This window comes from Marmota marmota, unplaced genomic scaffold (assembly GCF_001458135.2).
Source record: "Marmota marmota marmota unplaced genomic scaffold, marMar, whole genome shotgun sequence".
Lineage (NCBI taxonomy): Eukaryota > Metazoa > Chordata > Mammalia > Rodentia > Sciuridae > Marmota > Marmota marmota.
The window spans coordinates 68,041,795-68,059,900 of NW_025999900.1; the positions used below are offsets into that span (position 1 = coordinate 68,041,795).

Genomic DNA, 18,106 nt, shown 5'->3' on the forward strand with positions numbered 1-18,106 from the left:
GCCCCAGGCCCCGGGGTGCACAGCCTCCCACAATCCACTGCGCCTGCAGCCGAGGACCCCCCCCCCCCCCCGGGCAGCCAGGCCCTCAGGGCTGCTGAGGCCACGGCCTGTGTTTCTGTAATGGAAACTTCTCCGCCCGCCTGTGAGCCGCCCGGCGAGGCTCTGATGATCAGCAGCGTGTGGACGCAGCAGGTGGGCCAGCTCCCCGGGACAGGTGCTGCACTGCAGGAGCCCAGGTGGGGTGTGTGTGTGTGTGTGTGTGTGTGCGCGTGTGTGCGTGTGCCTCACGAGCCTCCTCACTCTCCCAGGAGGTCTCCCAGGAGCCTGGCCCGTCCCCAGCCCCCGTAGAGTGCCCTGGAGGTGGTACAGCTGGAAAGCCCGCTACTCACCGGGCTCCGAGCACCTGCCCTCCAGGACTGTGGGCCTGGGTCCTGCATGCCCACGGGCTCAACTTCGGAGTGGGGGTACACGAGGAGCAGCTGTGGGTGCCAAACAGGGTGTCCCTCGGTGGTCAGAGCCGAGGAGGGGCCCGCTGGCAGCACCGGCTGGGCACTGGGGCCGGCACAGGCTAGCCACTGGACCTGGGCCCGGCCAGCGCCCTGGGCAAGCATGTAGATGCAGGTGACAGGCTGTGGGGGTAGGCGGGCGGCACGGAGGGAGCAGAGCAGCCAGTGAGCTCCTTCCTCCACAGGCCCTGGAGGCCGGGGAGGGGCCGGGGCTTAGAGGAGGGATGGCAGGTGGACAGACGCGGCATGGGGCTGTCACCAGCTCCCAACAGCTTCAAGATGAGGTGGGGCACTTGGACCAGCCCCAAGAATGCTCAGAGGGTCTTTGGGGCCCCATTTGGCCCAGAGCGAGGGGCAGCACCCGTCAGACAGGCACCCTCCCCAGCAGTGTGGCATGGCGGTGACACTCCCCAGGCCCAGGCCCCAGGAACTATGTTCTACCCTTTATCACCCATCTGTCACCAGCCAGCCCCAGAGCAAGTACACTCGAGTTACACCCTGTCCCTGCCACCAAGGCCTCTGCTGGGGGGGCGGGGACAAGCAGGCCTCCCCTGCTACTGTGCATACCAGGGCCACCTCTCTGCTGCGTCACTTGGGGACATGAGCCCCCAGGAGCTCACTCACATGACCAAGGTCACAGAGACCAGAACCCCGCCAGGCCTGGGGACACCAAAAGCCCTGCTTCCTGAGGAAGCTTCCTCCCCTCCTGGAGGGGAAGTCTGGGCCCAGGCAGCACCTGCCTGTACAGGGGTGGGTGGCCTCCTGGGAGCAGGGACGAGGGCAGCCAGGTGAAGTGCACAGCTCCAGAGGGGCCGTAGGCCATGGGGGAGGGGCTGTCCCCGTGCCTGGCATCCACTCTCCCAGGAGGGACGACGGGGCAGGTGCACCAGCTGGGAGCTGCTGTGACACAGCCCACTTCCACCCGGCAGGGTCCAGGCGCAGCTGCCGAGGCGGCTGGCATCAACCAGGGAGCAGGTCAAGGCCCAGGGAGGCTGAGTCTCACTCAAGGTCACAGGTGGCCACATGAGGAGCTCCAGAGCCCAACCCCCAACCAGCAAGGTCACAGCCCAGCACCCGCAAAACACGCTGCACACACTCATCACGTGCTTACACACCACGTGTACACACCACACAGGCACACACAGTCACATCTGCATGCACAGACACACATGCACACACAAATAAGACACACACAATCACTTCCGTGCACACATGCACACACAGTTGCAGATAGGAACAAGTGAGTGTGCATTCAATCCTGGCAGGTGTACGCTCTCCCACATCAACATACACCATCACATTCACTCACATGTACACACATGTGGGCACTCCCAGGGACACACACGCTCTCCCACGTGTGGCTACTGTCATAATCACACATATGACACAGACATACTCACACGCACATGTCGTCCTGCAATCCCCCAAAGAGCCCTGTCCAAGGACAGTGCACCACAGATCTCCTGACCATGCGGCCAAGGGGCTGAGTCTGGTGTGGCCCAGCCTGGTGTGGCCCTGCCTGGGGTGGCCCTGGCCTACCCAGCCTGCTCTCCAAGGCAGTGCAGGGCATGACCTGGGCAGGCTGGCTGCAGGGTTGGGGTGCCCAGTCTGTGCAGCCACAGGAGAAGCCAAAGAGCCCATAGCTCCCCCTTCCGGGCCCAGGAGACTGACAAGGTTCCTGCCCACCCTTGACCCCAGCCTCTGACAACCTGGCAGGGCTTCATCAGTTCCAGGCCCTCCCTAGTGTGAACTGGGTCCAGCACCCTCTCTGCAGATGCTGCCCAGGCTGCCTGCCAGGCAGTGTCCCCAAACAGAACAGCCTGGTGCTCTGTGACAGCACTGGCCTGGAGGCTACGTGGGCCTGAATTCCGATGGCCTCAGCCCTGGGCACTGAGGCTGCACAGCCTCTTAGCAGAAGGCCCTCCCTGAGCATGGGTAGACATGCTGGCTCCTGCACCCGGCTCCTTGCTCAGCCCTGTTTGCAGTAAAACCTGACGCCACCTTGGGAGAAAGCGCTCCCCGTCAGGTCACCGAGCCTGGCGGGCCTTGTGGTGTGGATGTCAGGGTGTGTCGGCTCACCCCATGCTCAGGTCCGACAGGGCTCCAGGAGCCAGCTCTCTCCCAGAAGGAAGGCTGCAGGCGGCCCAGCCTCACCCCTCCAGGCAGCCAGGGACAGGGGAAGCCCCCAGCCTGTTCCCAGCCCTCAGGGACAGGGTCCGGGAGGGTCCACAGAAACCAGGACGCTTCTCATGAAATTCAAATTTTTGCCACCACCCGGAGGGCAATAATGCCCATCAAATGCCCCTCATCAGGGCCCTGGGAGAGCCTGGGCAGGGTGGAGGAGGGTAGACGGCCCCAAGCCACCCATCTAACTGGGAAGGAGCCGGGAGGACCAGCCCCCAGCAGCCCTGTGTCAGCCTCTGTGGCCAGGGACACTCCTGCCCTCTCTGACCTCACTTCCCCTGAGAAGGTAGGGAGGTGTGCTCGGCAGCCCCAGGCCTGGGAGGGCTGATGTCCGGCTGCCCCTGCTGGGATGCCCAGTGGCGTCCAGGAGACCTTAGAGGTCAAGGCCCAGCCAAGGCTATGGAAGAAGGAAATCTGTGCTGGGCAGCCACCCTGAGCAAGGCACAGGGGACATTGACAGCTCCTGGCAACTGGGGACACACTGGTGGAACAGGAGGTGCCTCTGTACCAGGAAGTGAGCAGCGTGACCCAGGGAGGGACAGGTCAGAGACAGACAGAGAGGCAAGGAGAGAGAGATGTGCTTAGAGACAAAGAACCAGAGACAAAGACAGAAGGACAGAGGGTAGAGGGACAGACAGCAGCAGGGACAAACCTGGCCAGTGCAGGGGTGGGCTCAGGAGCTCAGGGGCACTGCAGGACCCTCTGGAAGAGCCTTTCCCAGGGCCCGCTGAGCCCTGGCATTGCAAAGCTCCCACCCTTCGTGGGAGCCAGAGCCACCCTGCTGAGACAGGCAATGCAGAGAGACACACGGTGACAATGACAGAAGGCACACTGCCAGGTGGGTAGGTGCAAATCAGGGCAGTATTATGCCCTGAGGAGTATTATACAGCCAGAAAGACGAGGGTGATGGCGACCAGGCAGCAGCAGAGGAACTGCCTGCAGGAGCAGTTCTGAGCACACAGGGCACAGGCTTCGTCTGTGCTGGGCAGGAGGGCCGCGGACACGCTGGGCGAGGCCGGCCGGAGCTGGAAGCCAGCCTGGCTTCCCAGGACTCGTCTCCTCATCCCTTTGTCTTTAACGGGGGGCGCTGCTCATGCAGTGAACCATCTCCTGTCCTAGGACCATGTTCCAGTAAATGAAGACCACGGTGCCAGCCTCACACCCCGACCCCCAGCCAGGGCCCCGACGTCAGCCCAGAAGAAATGAGGCCACGTGGGGCTCACAGGTGCCCAGGGCAGAAAGGGTGAGGCGGGCTGCCAGAGACGTCCCGCTGCACACACTGTGTCCCCTGGGGTGGGGGCAGTGAGGAAGGCAGGGTCCCCACTCTTGCTCTGAAGGTGTCCTCTGCCCCAGGAACAGCAGGAGGGGAACTCTGGGGCCTGGTGGGGTAGGGAGGCCACCTTGAAGGGCTTGGTCTGGGGAGGAGGCACCAGGTGGGCACACAGCATCAGGCCAGGATCCCAGGCACGGAAGCAGCACGGGGGTGGGAGATGGCCAGACTGAGGAGGTCAGCGGCAGGGAGCTGGTTACTGCCCTGCCTGCTCAGCACTGACCGGTTCCATGTGAGAGCAACTGGCAGGGTGGGGGCCGGATGGAGGCAGGGGACATGGGAGCCGTGGAAGGTGACAGAGCTGAGGAGCGCAGAAAGGCCAGTGGTGGAGCGAGGGAACAGGTGAGACAGGACACCTGAGGCTGTCACCAAGCGTCCTCCAGGATGAACAGGGATGGGACCTGGAGGGGGTGTCAGCAAGGGAGTTCTCCACAGAGCAGGATCGGGGACGTCGAAGCAGGAGGGACCCAGACCTCAGGCCCTGAGGCCTAACGGAGGCTCTAAGCTCACTGCCAGGTCCAGTGCCCTGAAGGGCAGCCTCCCTCACCCCAGAGCAGCAGGCTGTGTGCGGTGGTGGTGCCCAGCTGGGAGAACCTGGGGATGGCCCGCAGACAGCCTCTTGTCCCTGTGCACAGACAAAGACACTGGGGCCCACAGAGGCCAGGAGCTCATCTTCCAACCTGGGGCTGGGCAGATGAGCTGGTAACGGAGCAGGTGGGCGGCAGCCCTGGGTGGGCACGTGGGTGCACAGCTGCCTTCCTGCTCACCCCGGAGCAGCCTGGGAACGTGCTGACGCAGAAAGGGAGGCCGAGATCCTCGAGGGAGAGGCCCCAGTGGCCAGGCAAGGCCACAGCCAGCCCCGTGGAGCTGGGTGGAACTTATTATCTTGGCCCCCTAAGCCAGGGCCCCTCCCCACGCCATCCCCATGTTCCATGTCCCCCAAGTCCCTACTGGGGCCAGAACAGCAGCCAGAGACAATGCGGAGGAAGGGGCCAGGGCTGGCATTTCCCCTCAGGGAGGAGGTGCCCCACGCCTTGCTGGTGGGTCCCCAAGCCCTGTCCAGGCCCTGCCCCTCATCTGTATGAGGGGGTTCTGGGCAGGGTAGAGCTCTGTACCCCCGTCCCTCCCCGCCTGATCCCTGGTCATCAGCCTTTCCATGCCTGGTTTTCGGGGCCCCGCGACAGAGCCTGCAGGAACTCAGTGGGACTCAGGGCAGGCTCACGACCCTGGGGCGGAAAGTCCTCCGTCAGTGGCCGGTTACCATGGGGTCACCTTAGGATGGGTTATTCCTCTTATTAACATGCAAACATTGCTGTGCCCCACTCGGACTGGGAGGCACAGAGTGTGGGCTGGACAGGGGCCTGCTGGTTACTGCCCCGCCTGCTCAGCACTGTCCGGGTTCCATGTAAGAGCAACTGGCAGGGTGGGGGGCCGAGGGCAGCTCTGGGGTCTCCACACCTGTCCCTCTGCCTAAAGCCCAGGGGACAGTGAGGACTCTGCTGAAATGTGCTCACTGCTGCCTGCTTCCCACTCTTGGCCAGGACAGTGACAGGAAGCAGCCCCGCTCCATCCTGAGACGCGGCCAGCCCAAGCAAGGGCCTCACGGGGCCGACCCACAGAGGATTTCCAGGCACGTGCGGTTCCGAGAGCCCTTGGAGGCGGCCATTCATTGTAAGAGGGCATGTGGGCCAGCATCAGGGTCTGGGAGAGGGTGGTGCCCGCAGTGCCCACACAGCTCTGGCAGGACCCTGGACCACCAGAAGGGGCAACAGTCCCTGTTCTGTTTTCCCAGGTAGACCCCCAGTAAAACCTGGGCAAGAGGTCACATGGACACAGGGTCGTGGTCAGTGGGGCAGCTGCTGATGGGCGAGGACTGCTCTCCATCCCACTGTGCTTGCAGGGTCAGGGCCCTGAGGAGTGGGCCCTGTCTGGAGCTGGGTGGCTGCTGGTCCTTTGGGCTGGGGTGGGGGAGAGACAAGCAGGGCTGGGCGCCCTGCAGGCTGAGGGATCTGTGCTCTCCCTCCTAGACATCGCCAGCAGAGACACCAGGGCCACCGTCAAGGGTGAGTTCTAAGCCCCAGCCCCATCTGCCCAGCGCTCTGGGCCTCCACCCACAAGGAGTTCCTGCACGTCCCGGCCCCACATCTTGTCCCCATGCCCCCATCTCCCCTGTCTGCTCCAAAGCTGAGGCTCCACACTGGGGTCCTTGGTGCACACAGCTGGGGAGCAGTTTGCCTCTGGCCAGGAGTGGAGATCCCCATCCCATAGGGACTCTGGGAGTCACCCCCAACCCTCCCAAATGTCCATCCTGATGGGCACAGGACAGTGGCCTGGCAGCCTGGGTCTCCTTCCATCCCTTTCCCTCCAAGGGGAAGCCCCTGGCCAGTCCTCACCCGAGAGGGTCAGGGCACAGGCCACAACTGACCCGCCCCGCCTCGGCCCACAGTGTCGGGCCGGCGCCTGCCCCGCCGCAGATCCCTGCTCCAGCGCCTGCCGGGCGGCAGCTCCCTGCTCCTGCGGCTCTCCGTGTGCGTCCTGCTGGGGGCAGCTCTGGGCCTGTGCTGTGGCCGGGCCAAGTCCATTGCCACACCCCTGGAGGACCTCCGAGCCCGGCTCCTTGTCCTCCTCATGCGCCTGTGGCACGTGCTCCTGGCCTGCTGGCACTGCCTCCTGGGTGTCTGGCCAGTGGCCAGCCAGGACGTCCCCTCTGGACAGCCCTGGGTAGATGAGGGTTAGGGTAGAGCGTCAGGCAGTCCTCGGGCCCCAGGACCAGGAGACAGCCCTGCCAGCTTGCTTGGCAAACCCAGGACTCCTGGCAGGGGGACCTAGGGACAGTGACCACCTTGACTGGAGGCCAGACGGGAGACACACTGCCCCGCCCAGCGTCACCTCCCTGCCGTTTTATGTGTTGGGGTCCACTGTGAGAGTCCGTCAGAGGACGGATCCAACTGCCAGCTGTTGGGCCTCACCTCCCTCGACCCCGTGGGGACCCTGGCCTGAATGGGGGGATACACTGAGGCAAGTCCTACCTGGACACCCAGCTCACTCTCTTCTACTGCTTAGGGGACGGATCCCCCAGGCCTCAGAGACCATGGGTAGGGGTCTCCAGGGTTTCCTGCAGCTTCAGGGTCAGGGGACCCCTGGTTACCACTTCCCTGCACCAGCCCAGCCGTCCCCAGACCCGTGCCACCTCACCCACCCTTGGAGGACAGGCAGGACCCCACCCCTACTGCAGATGAGAAGGAGGCTCTGAGAGGAGGCTCACGGCCCAGGCTCAGCCCCTGGGCAGGGGCTGCCTCTCAACCTGGTTCTGGGTCAGGGCTGGAAGGGGGCTGGGCCCCCTCCCCACAGCCAGCTGTCCACTGCAAAGATGGCAGAGAGAGGTGTCCAGCTCTCAGGCCCACAGAACTGCCATCCCAGCTGTTTTTGTAATAAATGTTGCTCAAACAAGGACTTAGAGGAATCCCTCAAATCTGTCCAAACACCCAAGGGGTCACCCAGGGGCCGTGAGACTCAGACCCCTGAAATGCAGGCGTGAGGCCCACTGTGCCTAGAAGGCCATTCCTGATAAGCCCCTGAAACTGACAGTACAAGCCCAGGATGCAGTGGTTCAAATCACAGACTGCAGGCAGTCAGAGCCACGGGAACAGGGAGGCTGGGGGAGGCTGGGGGAGGCAGCCAGGAGACGTGACAAGCCCTCATCCGCAGTGGAGACAGGGTTTGCTTTTATTTTGACTTGGAGAAAGAGACACGTGGAGGTTCAAGATCTTCACTTTCAGTTTAGCCAGAAGGAAAATTAAAATAAGGTGCCCCCCTGAAAACAGCCAGGGAGGAGTCCAGGCATCTCAACAGCAGTCTGCAGCGGAGCCACTGTGGGGACCCACACCACAGCCCCCAGGGGCCCGGGGCCCACGGCAGGCCAGCACCCAGGTCAAAGGCCCCCTCCTGGAACCCCCAGGGCCTAGGTGTCTGGGGAGCCATGCACAGCCCCCCAGGGAGCTCCAGTGCAGGCGGACGTAGGTCCACACAGCGCTGACAGCGGCTGCCCTTGGCCAGCTGCCCTGTCCCCTGCCCTGTCCCTCTCTCCTCCTTCCAGGGTCCCGGGGGCTGTACCCGGGGCAGAGTGAGGCAGGAGCCACTCCACTCTGTGTTGGGGAGACAGACCAGGACCCTTGGGGTTGGGAAGGGTCTTTGTGTCCAGTGGACTAGGGCTGATGTGAGGGGCCCAGGAGGAGAGCAGCGTTGGGAACCTCAGACTGTCACAATACTGTCCCCTGAGTACCTGCGGGAAACTCCCAGCTGAACCCTGGGCTGGCAGCAACCTGCCCCACCTGGCCTGGACTTCCCCTGGACTGGCACCTGCCTTCAGAGTGTCCTGACAAGTCCCTGCTGGCCTTGCTTCCCAGGGCCCAGCTGACCATGCTCACCAAGCCTCCCCAGGTTGGTCTGAGCTACCCTCCGCCTGAAACACAGCAGTCACTGGTGGACAGCAGAGAGCTGGACACGGCTGGGCTCTCCCTTCCAGAAGGGCATGGCAGTGCAGAGGGAGCCTGTGGACTAGCTCAGGGCAACTGGCTCACGGAGGCCAGGGCGGGGGGCTCTTCCACGTGGGGTCCCAGCCCCTGGAACAAGGTCACAGAGGAACATGCCCTCCAGGGAGGACCGGGCTCTCCTGCAGGGCTGCGCAGCCACCACCAGCGCTCACCACCGAGCGCAGTGTGGAGCCAGGGCTCCCTGCCTGCGTCCTGCTCCTGTGGGCCGGGCTGGCCAGGCTCTGAGGCCTGGGCTGCAATCTGCAGGAGGGGACAGCAGCACCCTCCTGGGCAGCTGGTCTGCACCTGCACCCCCCTGTCCACACGCCCACAGGCACGCACAGTCACACAGAGGCGGAGTGTGGACCAGCCGCCCCAGTGGCAAAGGGACCCGGGACCTGGCCAGGAGGAGAGCCGAGTGCTGCGTGAAGCCTGGCAGCCCCTGGCCCTTTGCTGCCTAGCCAGCCGCTGCCAGGCTCTGGGTGGGAATCGGGGTGCTCACCTCACAGCAGGCAGGGCGGGGGGACACATGCAGGGCGGCGCTGGCAGGGGTGGGGGCCCGGGCAGGGATCCCCAGCTGCTCCCCCAGGACAGGACGATGGGCAAGGATCCTGGGGTCGGAGCCCCTGCCAGCGGGGAGCCTAGATGACAGCACTCTTCTCCCCCTGGAAGGAGGCGCGGGGGCCCGGCCTGGCCAGCAGCAGCTCCTTCTCGTGGACCAGGCTGTCCAGCAGGTCCTCCTGGCGGCAGTTGTGGTAGACCTTCAGGAAGGCCAGGATGGTGATGGCCAGCCAGGCCAGCCAGGACGCCCAGAGGCCAAACTGCACAGAGAGCAGGGCAGCGTCAGGGCACAGCCCGCACCCACCCTGCCAAGTGTCCCACTCTGTGAGTGAGGACATGTGCTGAGAGGCCTGGGGACCTCAGGCTCCTCTCTGCAGCCCCCTCCAGAGCCAAGTTTGTGAAGGAGCCTGTGGATTCCATTCTCTCCCCCAGGAGGGGGTCCCTGGGGAGGAGCCAGGGCCACGTCCCCCCAGCAGCTGGGGCTGCTCAGCTCCAAGGAGCTTGCACACAGCAGGAACCCCTCCAGCCACTGGAATAAACTGACCTTTATCTGCTGTTTCCAAACAGTTGAAAGAGAACAATTTAATCAGCTCCAGGCCGGCTCCACGTCTACCCGATTCCCCTTTGAGCACGTCTGTCCCCACACCATCTAACTGGCACAAATTAGGCCCGGAGCATCTTCTGCTGGATTTACATGTCACTGTCTGTGACCGTTTCAGGTCACCTCAGAAAGATCCTCACCTCCAGGCTCTGCCTGGGGCCCCACTGACCACCAATGTGTCCAGCCAACAGGATGCCCAGCATGGAGCCCAGTGAGGGCTGGCAGGGCAGACAGGCAGAGTAGGAGCCTCCCGTGCACAGGGACACCTGGGACACCACAATGGCCTCCTGTTCTGCTCCAGGATGACCCTGGGCCTTGCACCACCCACCTGCACAGGGCGCTCTGAGGCCTGTCCAGAACACAGACCCCTCCCTTCAAACCCAGGACGTGACGCCCCTTTCCAGTCCCACCTCCCCACACCCCATCCAGCCACCAGGAACCTTGCCCTCCCCTCCAGGTGCACCTTCTGCTTCTGCAGGCTGCCCTGGGCCTGCTCCTCCCTGGGGAGAGATCCACGAGTAACCGGCAGTGATGGCCCCACCCTACCTGGGCGATGGCGAACTGATCATAGAAGGCAGAATTGTCCACACTCAGCTCCAAGTCGATGTCCTGGAACTCCTCACAGCTAAAACGCAAGGCGTGGGTATGGAGGGTGATTTCTGTGGCAGAGTGGCTGGCAGGGAGCAGGGAGCACCGCTCCCAAGTGCTGAGGGCCGTCCGCCCGGGGGAGGGGGAGCCTCTAGGTCCCCACCCCCATCAGCACAGCAGGACTGGCTCTGGGGAGAGGAACCCGCAGACCCACCCCAGCCTGGCCTGGGATAACCCCTGGACACACAGAAGTCAGGCAGGCAATGTGCCCAGGTCTGCGTCACCTAGTTAGACATCAGGTTCCAGAGTCGACTTTCTTAAAGAAAGAATGTGGAGCCTCCGGAAGAGGTGACCTGAGGTCCTGCTTCCCAGGTCTGGGCCTTCTTAGGGCTGGGCAGAAGTATCCCGGAGGGATATGGGCAGTCACATGCTCCACTTTGGGCACCCTGATAGTCAGAGGCTGCCCCAGGTCACAGCCAAGTGGCTGGCCTGATCACAGAGGTCCCTGACCCGCCAGGGAGCCACCTTGCCCCACCAGAGCCTTCTACTCTATTCTCCACCCCCTACCCTGCCAGACCTCCAACCCCACCAGGACCCAAGCCTCTGTCCCCCACAGGCAGCTCAGGACAAGACCCCAGGGTCTCGGACTGCATGGCCACCTTGAGCTTTCCAGGGTCCTCCAACCCCTGGTGGCTCTCCTAGCCAGGAAGGAGGGGGTGGGCTCCCAGAAGGGGCGACCAGTTGTGCACAGGTGGGGGCATGGGGGAGGGAGGGCCAAGCTGCAGACCAGGACAGGATTCAGAGGGAAGATCCCTGGGGCACAGGCAAGGCTGGGGAAAGGTCTTCCAGGGACACAGCAGGGGGCAGCATACCTGTGGGGCACAGTGCCCTTCTCAGTGACAGTGTCACACCACATGGTGAAGCCCACGCTCACAATGGTGCTGGCAATGAAGACCAGGAAGACCACGAAGGCGCTGACCAGGAGGTTCACGAAGGCATAGAAGAAGGAGCTGCAGCCAAGGACAGGAGATGGACGCAGGGGGCACTCAGCACCCCCAACATGGGCCCAGCCCTCTGGACTTCCTGGTTGGCATCTGGGACCCAGATGGGTCCCAGCAGGGCTCAGGGGCTGCTCTCCTTCTACAGCCATCCCTCGGCCCTAGTCCACACGCAGCCCCGAGCTGCCCATCTCACCTTCCCAAAGACCCAGAGCTGGAACCACGGGACGGTCACTGCACAGGGGAGGCAGGGCCAGCAGGAGGCCAGCACAGGGACGAGACGGCTGTTCCAAGGCATCAGTGTGCACTGGCACTCAAGGTGCCCTCCTGAGGCTGTGCAGCACAAGGCCACGGCCCAGGCCACCCCCACGGTCACCCACTACTGTGGGCCGAATGCCCACCCCAAAATTCACCTGTGGAAATCCCAACCCATGGGCATGGCACGAGGGATGGGCCATGGAGTGGAGCCCCAGGAACTGGGTTACTGCCTCGTAAAAGGGACTCATCATGTGTCCACCACATGAGGACACGGCAAGAAGGTGCCGTGCACGAACGAGGAAACAGGCCTCCCCAGACCCAACCTGAGAGCACCCTGGCCGCGGACACGCAGCTTCCAGGACTGCAGCAGGACACCCAGGTCAGGGTACTTCGCTTTAGCATCTCAAACAGCCTAAGACACTAAGGAGGGTCTTCTACCTTCATGGTCTCCAAAGCACTGGGGACTGGCTGCACTAGGGACTTGCCGAAGGTGCTGATTGACCTATTTAAAGCTAAAAGGACGAGCTGTAAGGGGAACTGGCACAGGCCAGGCCAACCAGGGCCAAGCTGGGAGCCCGGGTCAGGGGGCCATCAGGGGGGCTGGCTCAGGCCTGGGCCCACTGCCCCGGGGGCCCCAGGGCCTCCGCCAGGTGCACACAGCCACGGCACCCAGGGTGCCACTGTTTCCTTGTCTGCCCACACAGGGGACCTGTGTGGGGTCACCCACGCCACCAGACCTCTGCCTTGCCCAGAACATCCACCATCCAGAAGCCCCTGAGATTCAAAGTCCCTTAGGCGAGCCTCAGGTCAGCTGCCCACTAAGGTGCCAGGGGGTGGGGGACAGGGACCGTCCCCAGTGGGGCCCTCACAGGCAATACCCTCATGTAGGACAGCAGCAAGGAGCAGGGTGGCCAGAAAGGGCCTGTCCACCTCCAAACTGCCACAGGCTTATAGCCCACTGGTGCTGTCCATGTGTAGACTCTAAGCAACCTGGCTTTGGGACCACCTGGAATCCACGTGGCATCCCAGCCAGGAAGTCGGGCTGTGGCCCCCAGCGTGGCAGGTGCTACCCAGGCAAGCAGATGGGCAATGCCCCTGGGAGCCTGCTTTGTGCCCTCCCTCCCCGCGCCCTCCTCTTGCCTCTGCCAGGCCCTGTGCTGGAACAGGAGCCTGAGGTTCTTCTGCCCAGGAGGTGACACACCAGTGACAAACCCAGTCCCTGTACCCAGCTCAAGGCAGGTGTCACCAGGCTTATGAAGTCTCGGCAACGATCCCACAGCACTGCTACCAGGGGCCACCCGCATCAGTGGCTACTGGGCCAGCAGCCGAGCCCCAGGATGGGAAGCTTGGACCCCAGCCCTGAGGAGACAGGGGCCCGAGGACGCAGTGCTCTTAAAGCCATGGGCTGTGACCCAGCAGTCACAGCAGCAAGAGCAGGGCAAGCAGGACCGGCAGGCACCCAGATGGGAGACCAGGCCTCCACCCAGGCTTCCGACCAAGGGCCCAGCGAGTCGAGTCCCATCCCACCTGCAGGTGCACAACGGACACTGGCAGCAGACAGACCCCACCCTGGGTGGACGCTGCCCTGTGGCCCCGCTCTGCACAGGACCCTGTGCCCTGCCCGGCCTGCTTGCCCCACAATGGCTCTTCACTCGCCTTCCCACCCCTGCTGGGAGGCAGGTGCTGTCCACCAGGTAACCCAGGGCTCCACTCCCAGGGACACTCACTCCCTGCCCACGCCTCCCAAGACAGATCCCCTGTTGTGAATGGCCCACTGCCCTCCCAGCCCTCAGTGCTCATCTGGAGCTATGTCCAGGGCTAAAGTCAGCGCTGCCACCAAGAAACTGGGCTGCAGGAAGTGCAGTCACCCATGGGCACCAGGTGCCTGGAGACTGGGGCTCAGGACTGCTGCACCCTGTGCAGAGCAGCCTGGGACTGAGCAAGCTGGGGGAGCAGGGGCCTGGCCCACTGGAGGACGGCTCATGGAGGACAGCAGGATGGTCACCCGGGGCTCACCCCCATACAGACTTGCACTGGCTATTCTGCTCCAGCCAAGGAGGACAGGGTGGCCGGGGGCAGGCAGGGACTTGGCCTCCACAGACAGAGCCAAGCAAGAGCCCTGCCTTTGGCACAAAAATCCAGCTCAGTGGACAGCAGGAGGGTGAGGACTCAGCCTGTGCCAGGACACACTCATCCCGCCACCTGCTGGACAGCACTCTGCGGTCCTCCCAAGGACCACCAAGGTACCTGGCATTCCCAACTCCCAGACAGGTCATCGCAGCTGCTGCTGCCCCCTGCTGGTCTCTGCAGGGCTGGGCTGGCCACAGTGCAGACAGTAGGCCAGACAAACTGACAGACCAGCACCACATCTGTGCCTCCCCAGTGGGGATGGGACAGCAGCCCCCGAGCTGTGCAGTGAACTCCAGGCGGGGTGGGAGGTAGCCCTGGAGAGCACTTCCCACAGGCTGGAGCTCCTGCGCAGGGTCTTCCTGAGCCCGTCCCCGAATCCCTTGGTACAACACACCTGGGACGCACAGGGGCCCTGCAGTCCCTGCCCCTGTCCCTGGCCAACACTGAGGATGCTCACACACAGGCTCCGACAGCCAGAGACTCTGATGATCTGCAGACGCCAGACACTTCAGCATCATGGTTTTCTCCTGCCATGGCCGGACACAGAGCCCCCAGGAGGCAAGGAAGGCCCAGTCAGGGCCACTGCTGACAGCCTCCTCCGCTATCTTGCCACTCCTGGTGGGTTCCCACGGACCCTGCTGGGCTTTCCAGATTTTTGAAGATTTGGATATATGTGAAGCCTCATCTGGATGGAGCCCTCCAGGGTCACAATGTCACCCCACCCTGTCCCCCAACACACAAACCCAGGACAGGACACCGTGGAAGGAGGAGTGTAGCACACACAGGGTTAACATATCTTCTCCCCCTGCCTCTCAGGGTGCCCAGCCTAGGATGTGCCGTCTCCATGGTGACGGCTTCCCTGGGAAGCCGGGAGCAATTTGAAGGCTGAGCGACAGGTGTGGGCAGGCAGATGGGTTGTCTTAACCCCCTGCTCCCCAGCCAGTCACAGGCTGCTGCCAAGCCTGGCGCAAAGGGTTCCTCTCGGCAGAGCTGCCCCAGCCCAGGCCCACAGCCCACAGCAGCCCTGCCATTTGCCCTGCAGGCAAGACCCCCAAAGATACAGGTGCCACCGACTCAGCCCAGAGCTCTGGGGTGATGCTCCAGACCCACAGCTCAGGACCAGCCCAGGGCCCCTCAACAGGCCCCAGGCTCTGCCTCGGTGCTGGCAGAGGGAAGCCAGGGCCTCAAGGTGGCTGCCTCGCCTTGGGAGAAGCAGTGCGTGTGCTGACCTCAGAAACCAGAGACTGACAGAGTACTGATGGCCCTGAGAGCCTTGCCCACCACACGAGCTCATTGTAGATGCCTGCCCTAGCCCCTTAGCTGTCCCAAGTCCCTTTGCTGACCCAGCACTTGTGCTCGCCTGCATTGGAGGTGCTGCTCTGGGTTGACCACCTCGTCCATTGCTGGCCTCTGCAGACCCAAGCTGTTCAGGAGGCCAGAACTTACTGACACAGCAGGTCTGAAGGGCTGACCCCTAGGCTACCTAAGTCATGAATCTACAAGGACTACAGGACCAGCTGTGTGCCCCCAGGGCAGGACACCTCAGGACCCAAGCATCTTGCTGATACCTCTCAGCAAACATCATTTGATGACTCCCACACACCAGGCCCTGCACCCAGCCCTGAGGACACAGAAACAAATAAGATGCCTGCCCTGAGTTCACCCCACCAGGGTCCCCTCAGACTGATGCCCTCAGCCTGGAATGGCTTGCAAAAGCTTTACTCAAGTCCTACAGAACTCAGATGAGTACTGACATCACAGCTGAGACCACCATCTAGATTGTGCACTAGGCCAAGAGGAGGGCAGGCAGCCAAAAGCCCTGTGGCCTTAGCCAATAGCTCCTGATGGGACATTATGTGCTGGAGGAAAGAAGGCTGGACCAACCATGGCTGCCCACACAAAAACTGGAGAGGGGTCATTCCAGGCAGGACACGAATCCAACCACTAGAGCAGAGAGGCCCCAAGATTCTACCAGCAAAAGCTGCCTAGGTCTGGCCCCTGGTGCATTCAAGCCATGTGGTCCTCCTCGGAGTGCCCTGACCACCCAGCCATCTGTTTCCTAAATCCCACTGTGGGCTGGTCAGCTTGCCTTTCAGCCAGTGATGCTACTCAGGACCTCAGGAATGACTCCATGCAAGAGCCCGGGAGAACCTGGAAACTCATGCCTCAGTTTCCACATTTAAAGTGGGCGATGCTGGCCATTCCACAGGGCAGGTGGACATCTTCTACAAGATGACAAGACAGAAGCCGGGGCTCCCGGGGTCTGCTGCCTAAGTCATGCAGAATGAGCTTCCCTGTGTGACAGATCCCTGCCCTGCAAGCTCTGGGTCTCTTCACTCCCTCGCCTGTCCCTCAGCCTCAGGTGGTCGCCCCGCCTCTCTGAAATCACCCATTGCTGTGGCCACAAAGCTGAGTCCTGTCTAGAGACCTGCTCTCCTGTCAGCCCTGGCCAGCCCATGAGCACCCTGGGGCCAATTCTCCTGCAGAGGCCCAGAAGGCTGGAAGGATGTGCTTGAGCAGTGGCTGACCCCCATGGCCTGTACCCTCCACCTCCAGAGGCCCAGGCAGGAGGGACCCCAGGACCTGGGGCATCCCCTCCTCTGACTATTCCCATGTCCCCTCCTCAGCCCCAGCTCCTGTCCAGAGACGTTTCTACCCCCTGGACCTGCAGAAGGCTGACGGGGTAAGGCTTGGTTTGGTGATGTGGGTGAAGGTGACATCTCAAACATCTCCTCGGGACCCTAGCCATTGAGGAATTGAGAGAGAAGGAGACCTGCCAAGCTCACCCTGGGCAGACCCCAGCCTCACAGCCCAGAGTTTGGGGCCCCAAACCCTCAGCACTTGGAGGCCTCCCCAGCTGACATCTGGCTTCCTTCAGGCCCTGTGTGCAGAATCTTAGTGGAGTGAACTGTGTCTCCAGAAAGCTATGTCCAAGTCCTAGCCCCAGGTACCTGTGACTACTTGGAAATAGGGTCTTTAAAAGTGTCATTAAGTTGAGGATTGAGAATGAGATCATCCTGGGTACTAAATCCAGTGACCATGTCCTCATGAGAAGAAGGGAAGACCAAGAAACGGAGAGAAAGCCATGTGAAGACAGACACAGAAAGGAGTGACAGCCCCAAGCCAAGGAACAAGGAGGGCTGCTGAGCAGCCGAAGCTGGAAGGCACTTAGGAAGGACCCTCCTAAGGAAAGGGGCCCTGCAGACACCTTGATTCTGGACATCCAGCCTCCAGACCCGGGAGAGAAGAAGGGCCTGAAGCCCCCAGTTTGTGGTACTTGGTTACAGCAGCTGCAGGACACTCCCACACCTGGGGTCCTAGGACTTGCACCCCTCCTCCAGGTCCTGCAGCCCCACCCAGGCACAGCCTGCTGGCCCCACTCTCTGCCCCAGGAGCCCCCTTCATCCTCTCTCTCTGCCTCTCTGTGTGACAGCCACACTGACAGCTCTCAGGGTGGGCAGCAGGAGTCCTGCTGGCCCCACTCCTGCCCACCCCCACATCCTCAGAGTCCTTGCCCATCTCCCACCTCCCTGCAGAGGGAGAAGCCACTAAAACCTGCCAACAAGTGACAGATGGGGGCGGGGCAAAGTTTGAAGGCCTGGATCTCACTGTCCCTCACACACAGGCACCCTGGCTCCTCCCAGGCCCAGCAGGCCTCAAGTGGGTGGGGGTTAATAAGATGCCACTGGTTGAGGAACCCACCCAGCCCCAGTGAACCTCCTCCCCCAGCTCCAGGGTAGTGCCAGGGCAGGACAGGGTGACGAAGACAATGGTAGCAGAGGAAGGGAGGTAGTGGAACCAGGAAGCAGGGCCTTCCCTCATTGCCCTGCCCCCAGCCAAGGGTGTGCCTGCCCAGGATCCCCCCAGCACGCTTCTGTCCCAGGATGATGGGGAGTGCTGGAGGGCACCCCCACTCTCCTGGCCACCAAGGCCTGGGCCCTTCCCCCATTCAGGAGAGAGCAGCGCAAAGCGCAGGCACAGAATCTGGCTGGGAGCTGTCCCCAGTTCTGGAGAGTGGGAGCCTGGCTGCGCCAGCAGAGGAAGGCCTGAAAGGGCCTGGCCAGCTCGGCCATGACTGTGCAACATCTGCACCACAAGGGGGGTCGATGACCGGAAGCTCGTGGGGAGGGGAAGGAGGCACTGGCCTTGTACGGATGATCATCATGGCCCCTGTGTTTGCGTGCGTAGGTGGTGAGGGCCCAGTGTTGACACCTGCAGGTCTCTGGGCTGCGGGAACCCTGGAAGTGCTCGTGCTCCTGTGGATAGGAGGGCCCGGAACGCTGAGGGCACGGAAGGGGCACCTGCGCGACCTGAGGGCTGCGTCTGTTGGGGACGAGCGTCCCCACTTACCCCTCGTGTCCCTTGCACAGGAAGAAGAGCGTGCGCCAGGCGTGCGCGGCGGCCAGCAGCAGCGAGAG

General features: G+C 62.8%; 3 protein-coding genes across 19 annotated transcripts in view; 1 reads left to right on the top strand and 2 right to left on the bottom strand.

Annotated features, from left to right (window-relative positions):
* The window catches only part of LOC125615383, a 22,036-nt gene extending 21,002 nt beyond the window's left edge, over positions 1–1,034 (bottom strand). For all 4 annotated transcript variants that reach the window (XM_048799446.1, XM_048799444.1, XM_048799445.1 and 1 more), the window contains exon 1: positions 390–1,034. The gene's annotated coding sequence lies outside the window, so the exon portion shown is untranslated. The remainder of the gene's footprint in view (positions 1–389) is intronic.
* Positions 1–7,473, top strand: part of CUNH14orf180 (chromosome unknown C14orf180 homolog) — a 10,603-nt gene extending 3,130 nt beyond the window's left edge. For 2 of the 14 annotated variants that reach the window (XM_048799447.1, XM_015488787.2), the window contains exons 2-5: positions 3,810–3,933; positions 5,562–5,691; positions 6,048–6,083; positions 6,467–7,473. In XM_048799447.1, coding sequence (XP_048655404.1) covers positions 3,826–3,933; positions 5,562–5,691; positions 6,048–6,083; positions 6,467–6,756 — 564 coding nt within the window. In that variant the 5' untranslated portion in view covers positions 3,810–3,825 and the 3' untranslated portion in view covers positions 6,757–7,473. Of the gene's footprint in view, positions 1–6; positions 237–3,809; positions 3,934–5,561; positions 5,692–6,047; positions 6,084–6,466 lie in introns of those variants that run through there. The other 12 variants (XM_048799454.1, XM_048799455.1, XM_048799452.1 and 9 more) reach the window with 9 other exon arrangements.
* A 248-nt stretch (positions 7,474–7,721) lies between these two features.
* Tmem179 (transmembrane protein 179) lies at positions 7,722–18,100 on the bottom strand. Its single transcript, XM_015488794.2, has 4 exons — positions 18,039–18,100; positions 11,175–11,312; positions 10,261–10,339; positions 7,722–9,373 (listed from the first exon to the last, which is right to left on the bottom strand). Exons 2-4 carry the CDS (start codon positions 11,216–11,218, stop codon positions 9,194–9,196), a joined length of 303 nt encoding a protein of 100 aa, XP_015344280.2. The 5' UTR covers positions 11,219–11,312; positions 18,039–18,100; the 3' UTR covers positions 7,722–9,193.
* Between the last annotated feature and the right edge of the window lie 6 nt (positions 18,101–18,106).

Bases quoted from the DNA above. Each gene is read 5' to 3' on its own strand.
- Tmem179 (XM_015488794.2), bottom strand. From the start codon at position 11,218: ATGTGGTGTGACACTGTCACTGAGAAGGGCACTGTGCCCCACAG. The intron at 10,340-11,174 runs GTATGCTGCCCC...CTTGCGTTTTAG, and splicing joins AAGGGCACTGTGCCCCACAG to CTGTGAGGAGTTCCAGGACA. The intron at 9,374-10,260 runs GTAGGGTGGGGC...CTCTCTGTGCAG, and splicing joins ATCAGTTCGCCATCGCCCAG to TTTGGCCTCTGGGCGTCCTG.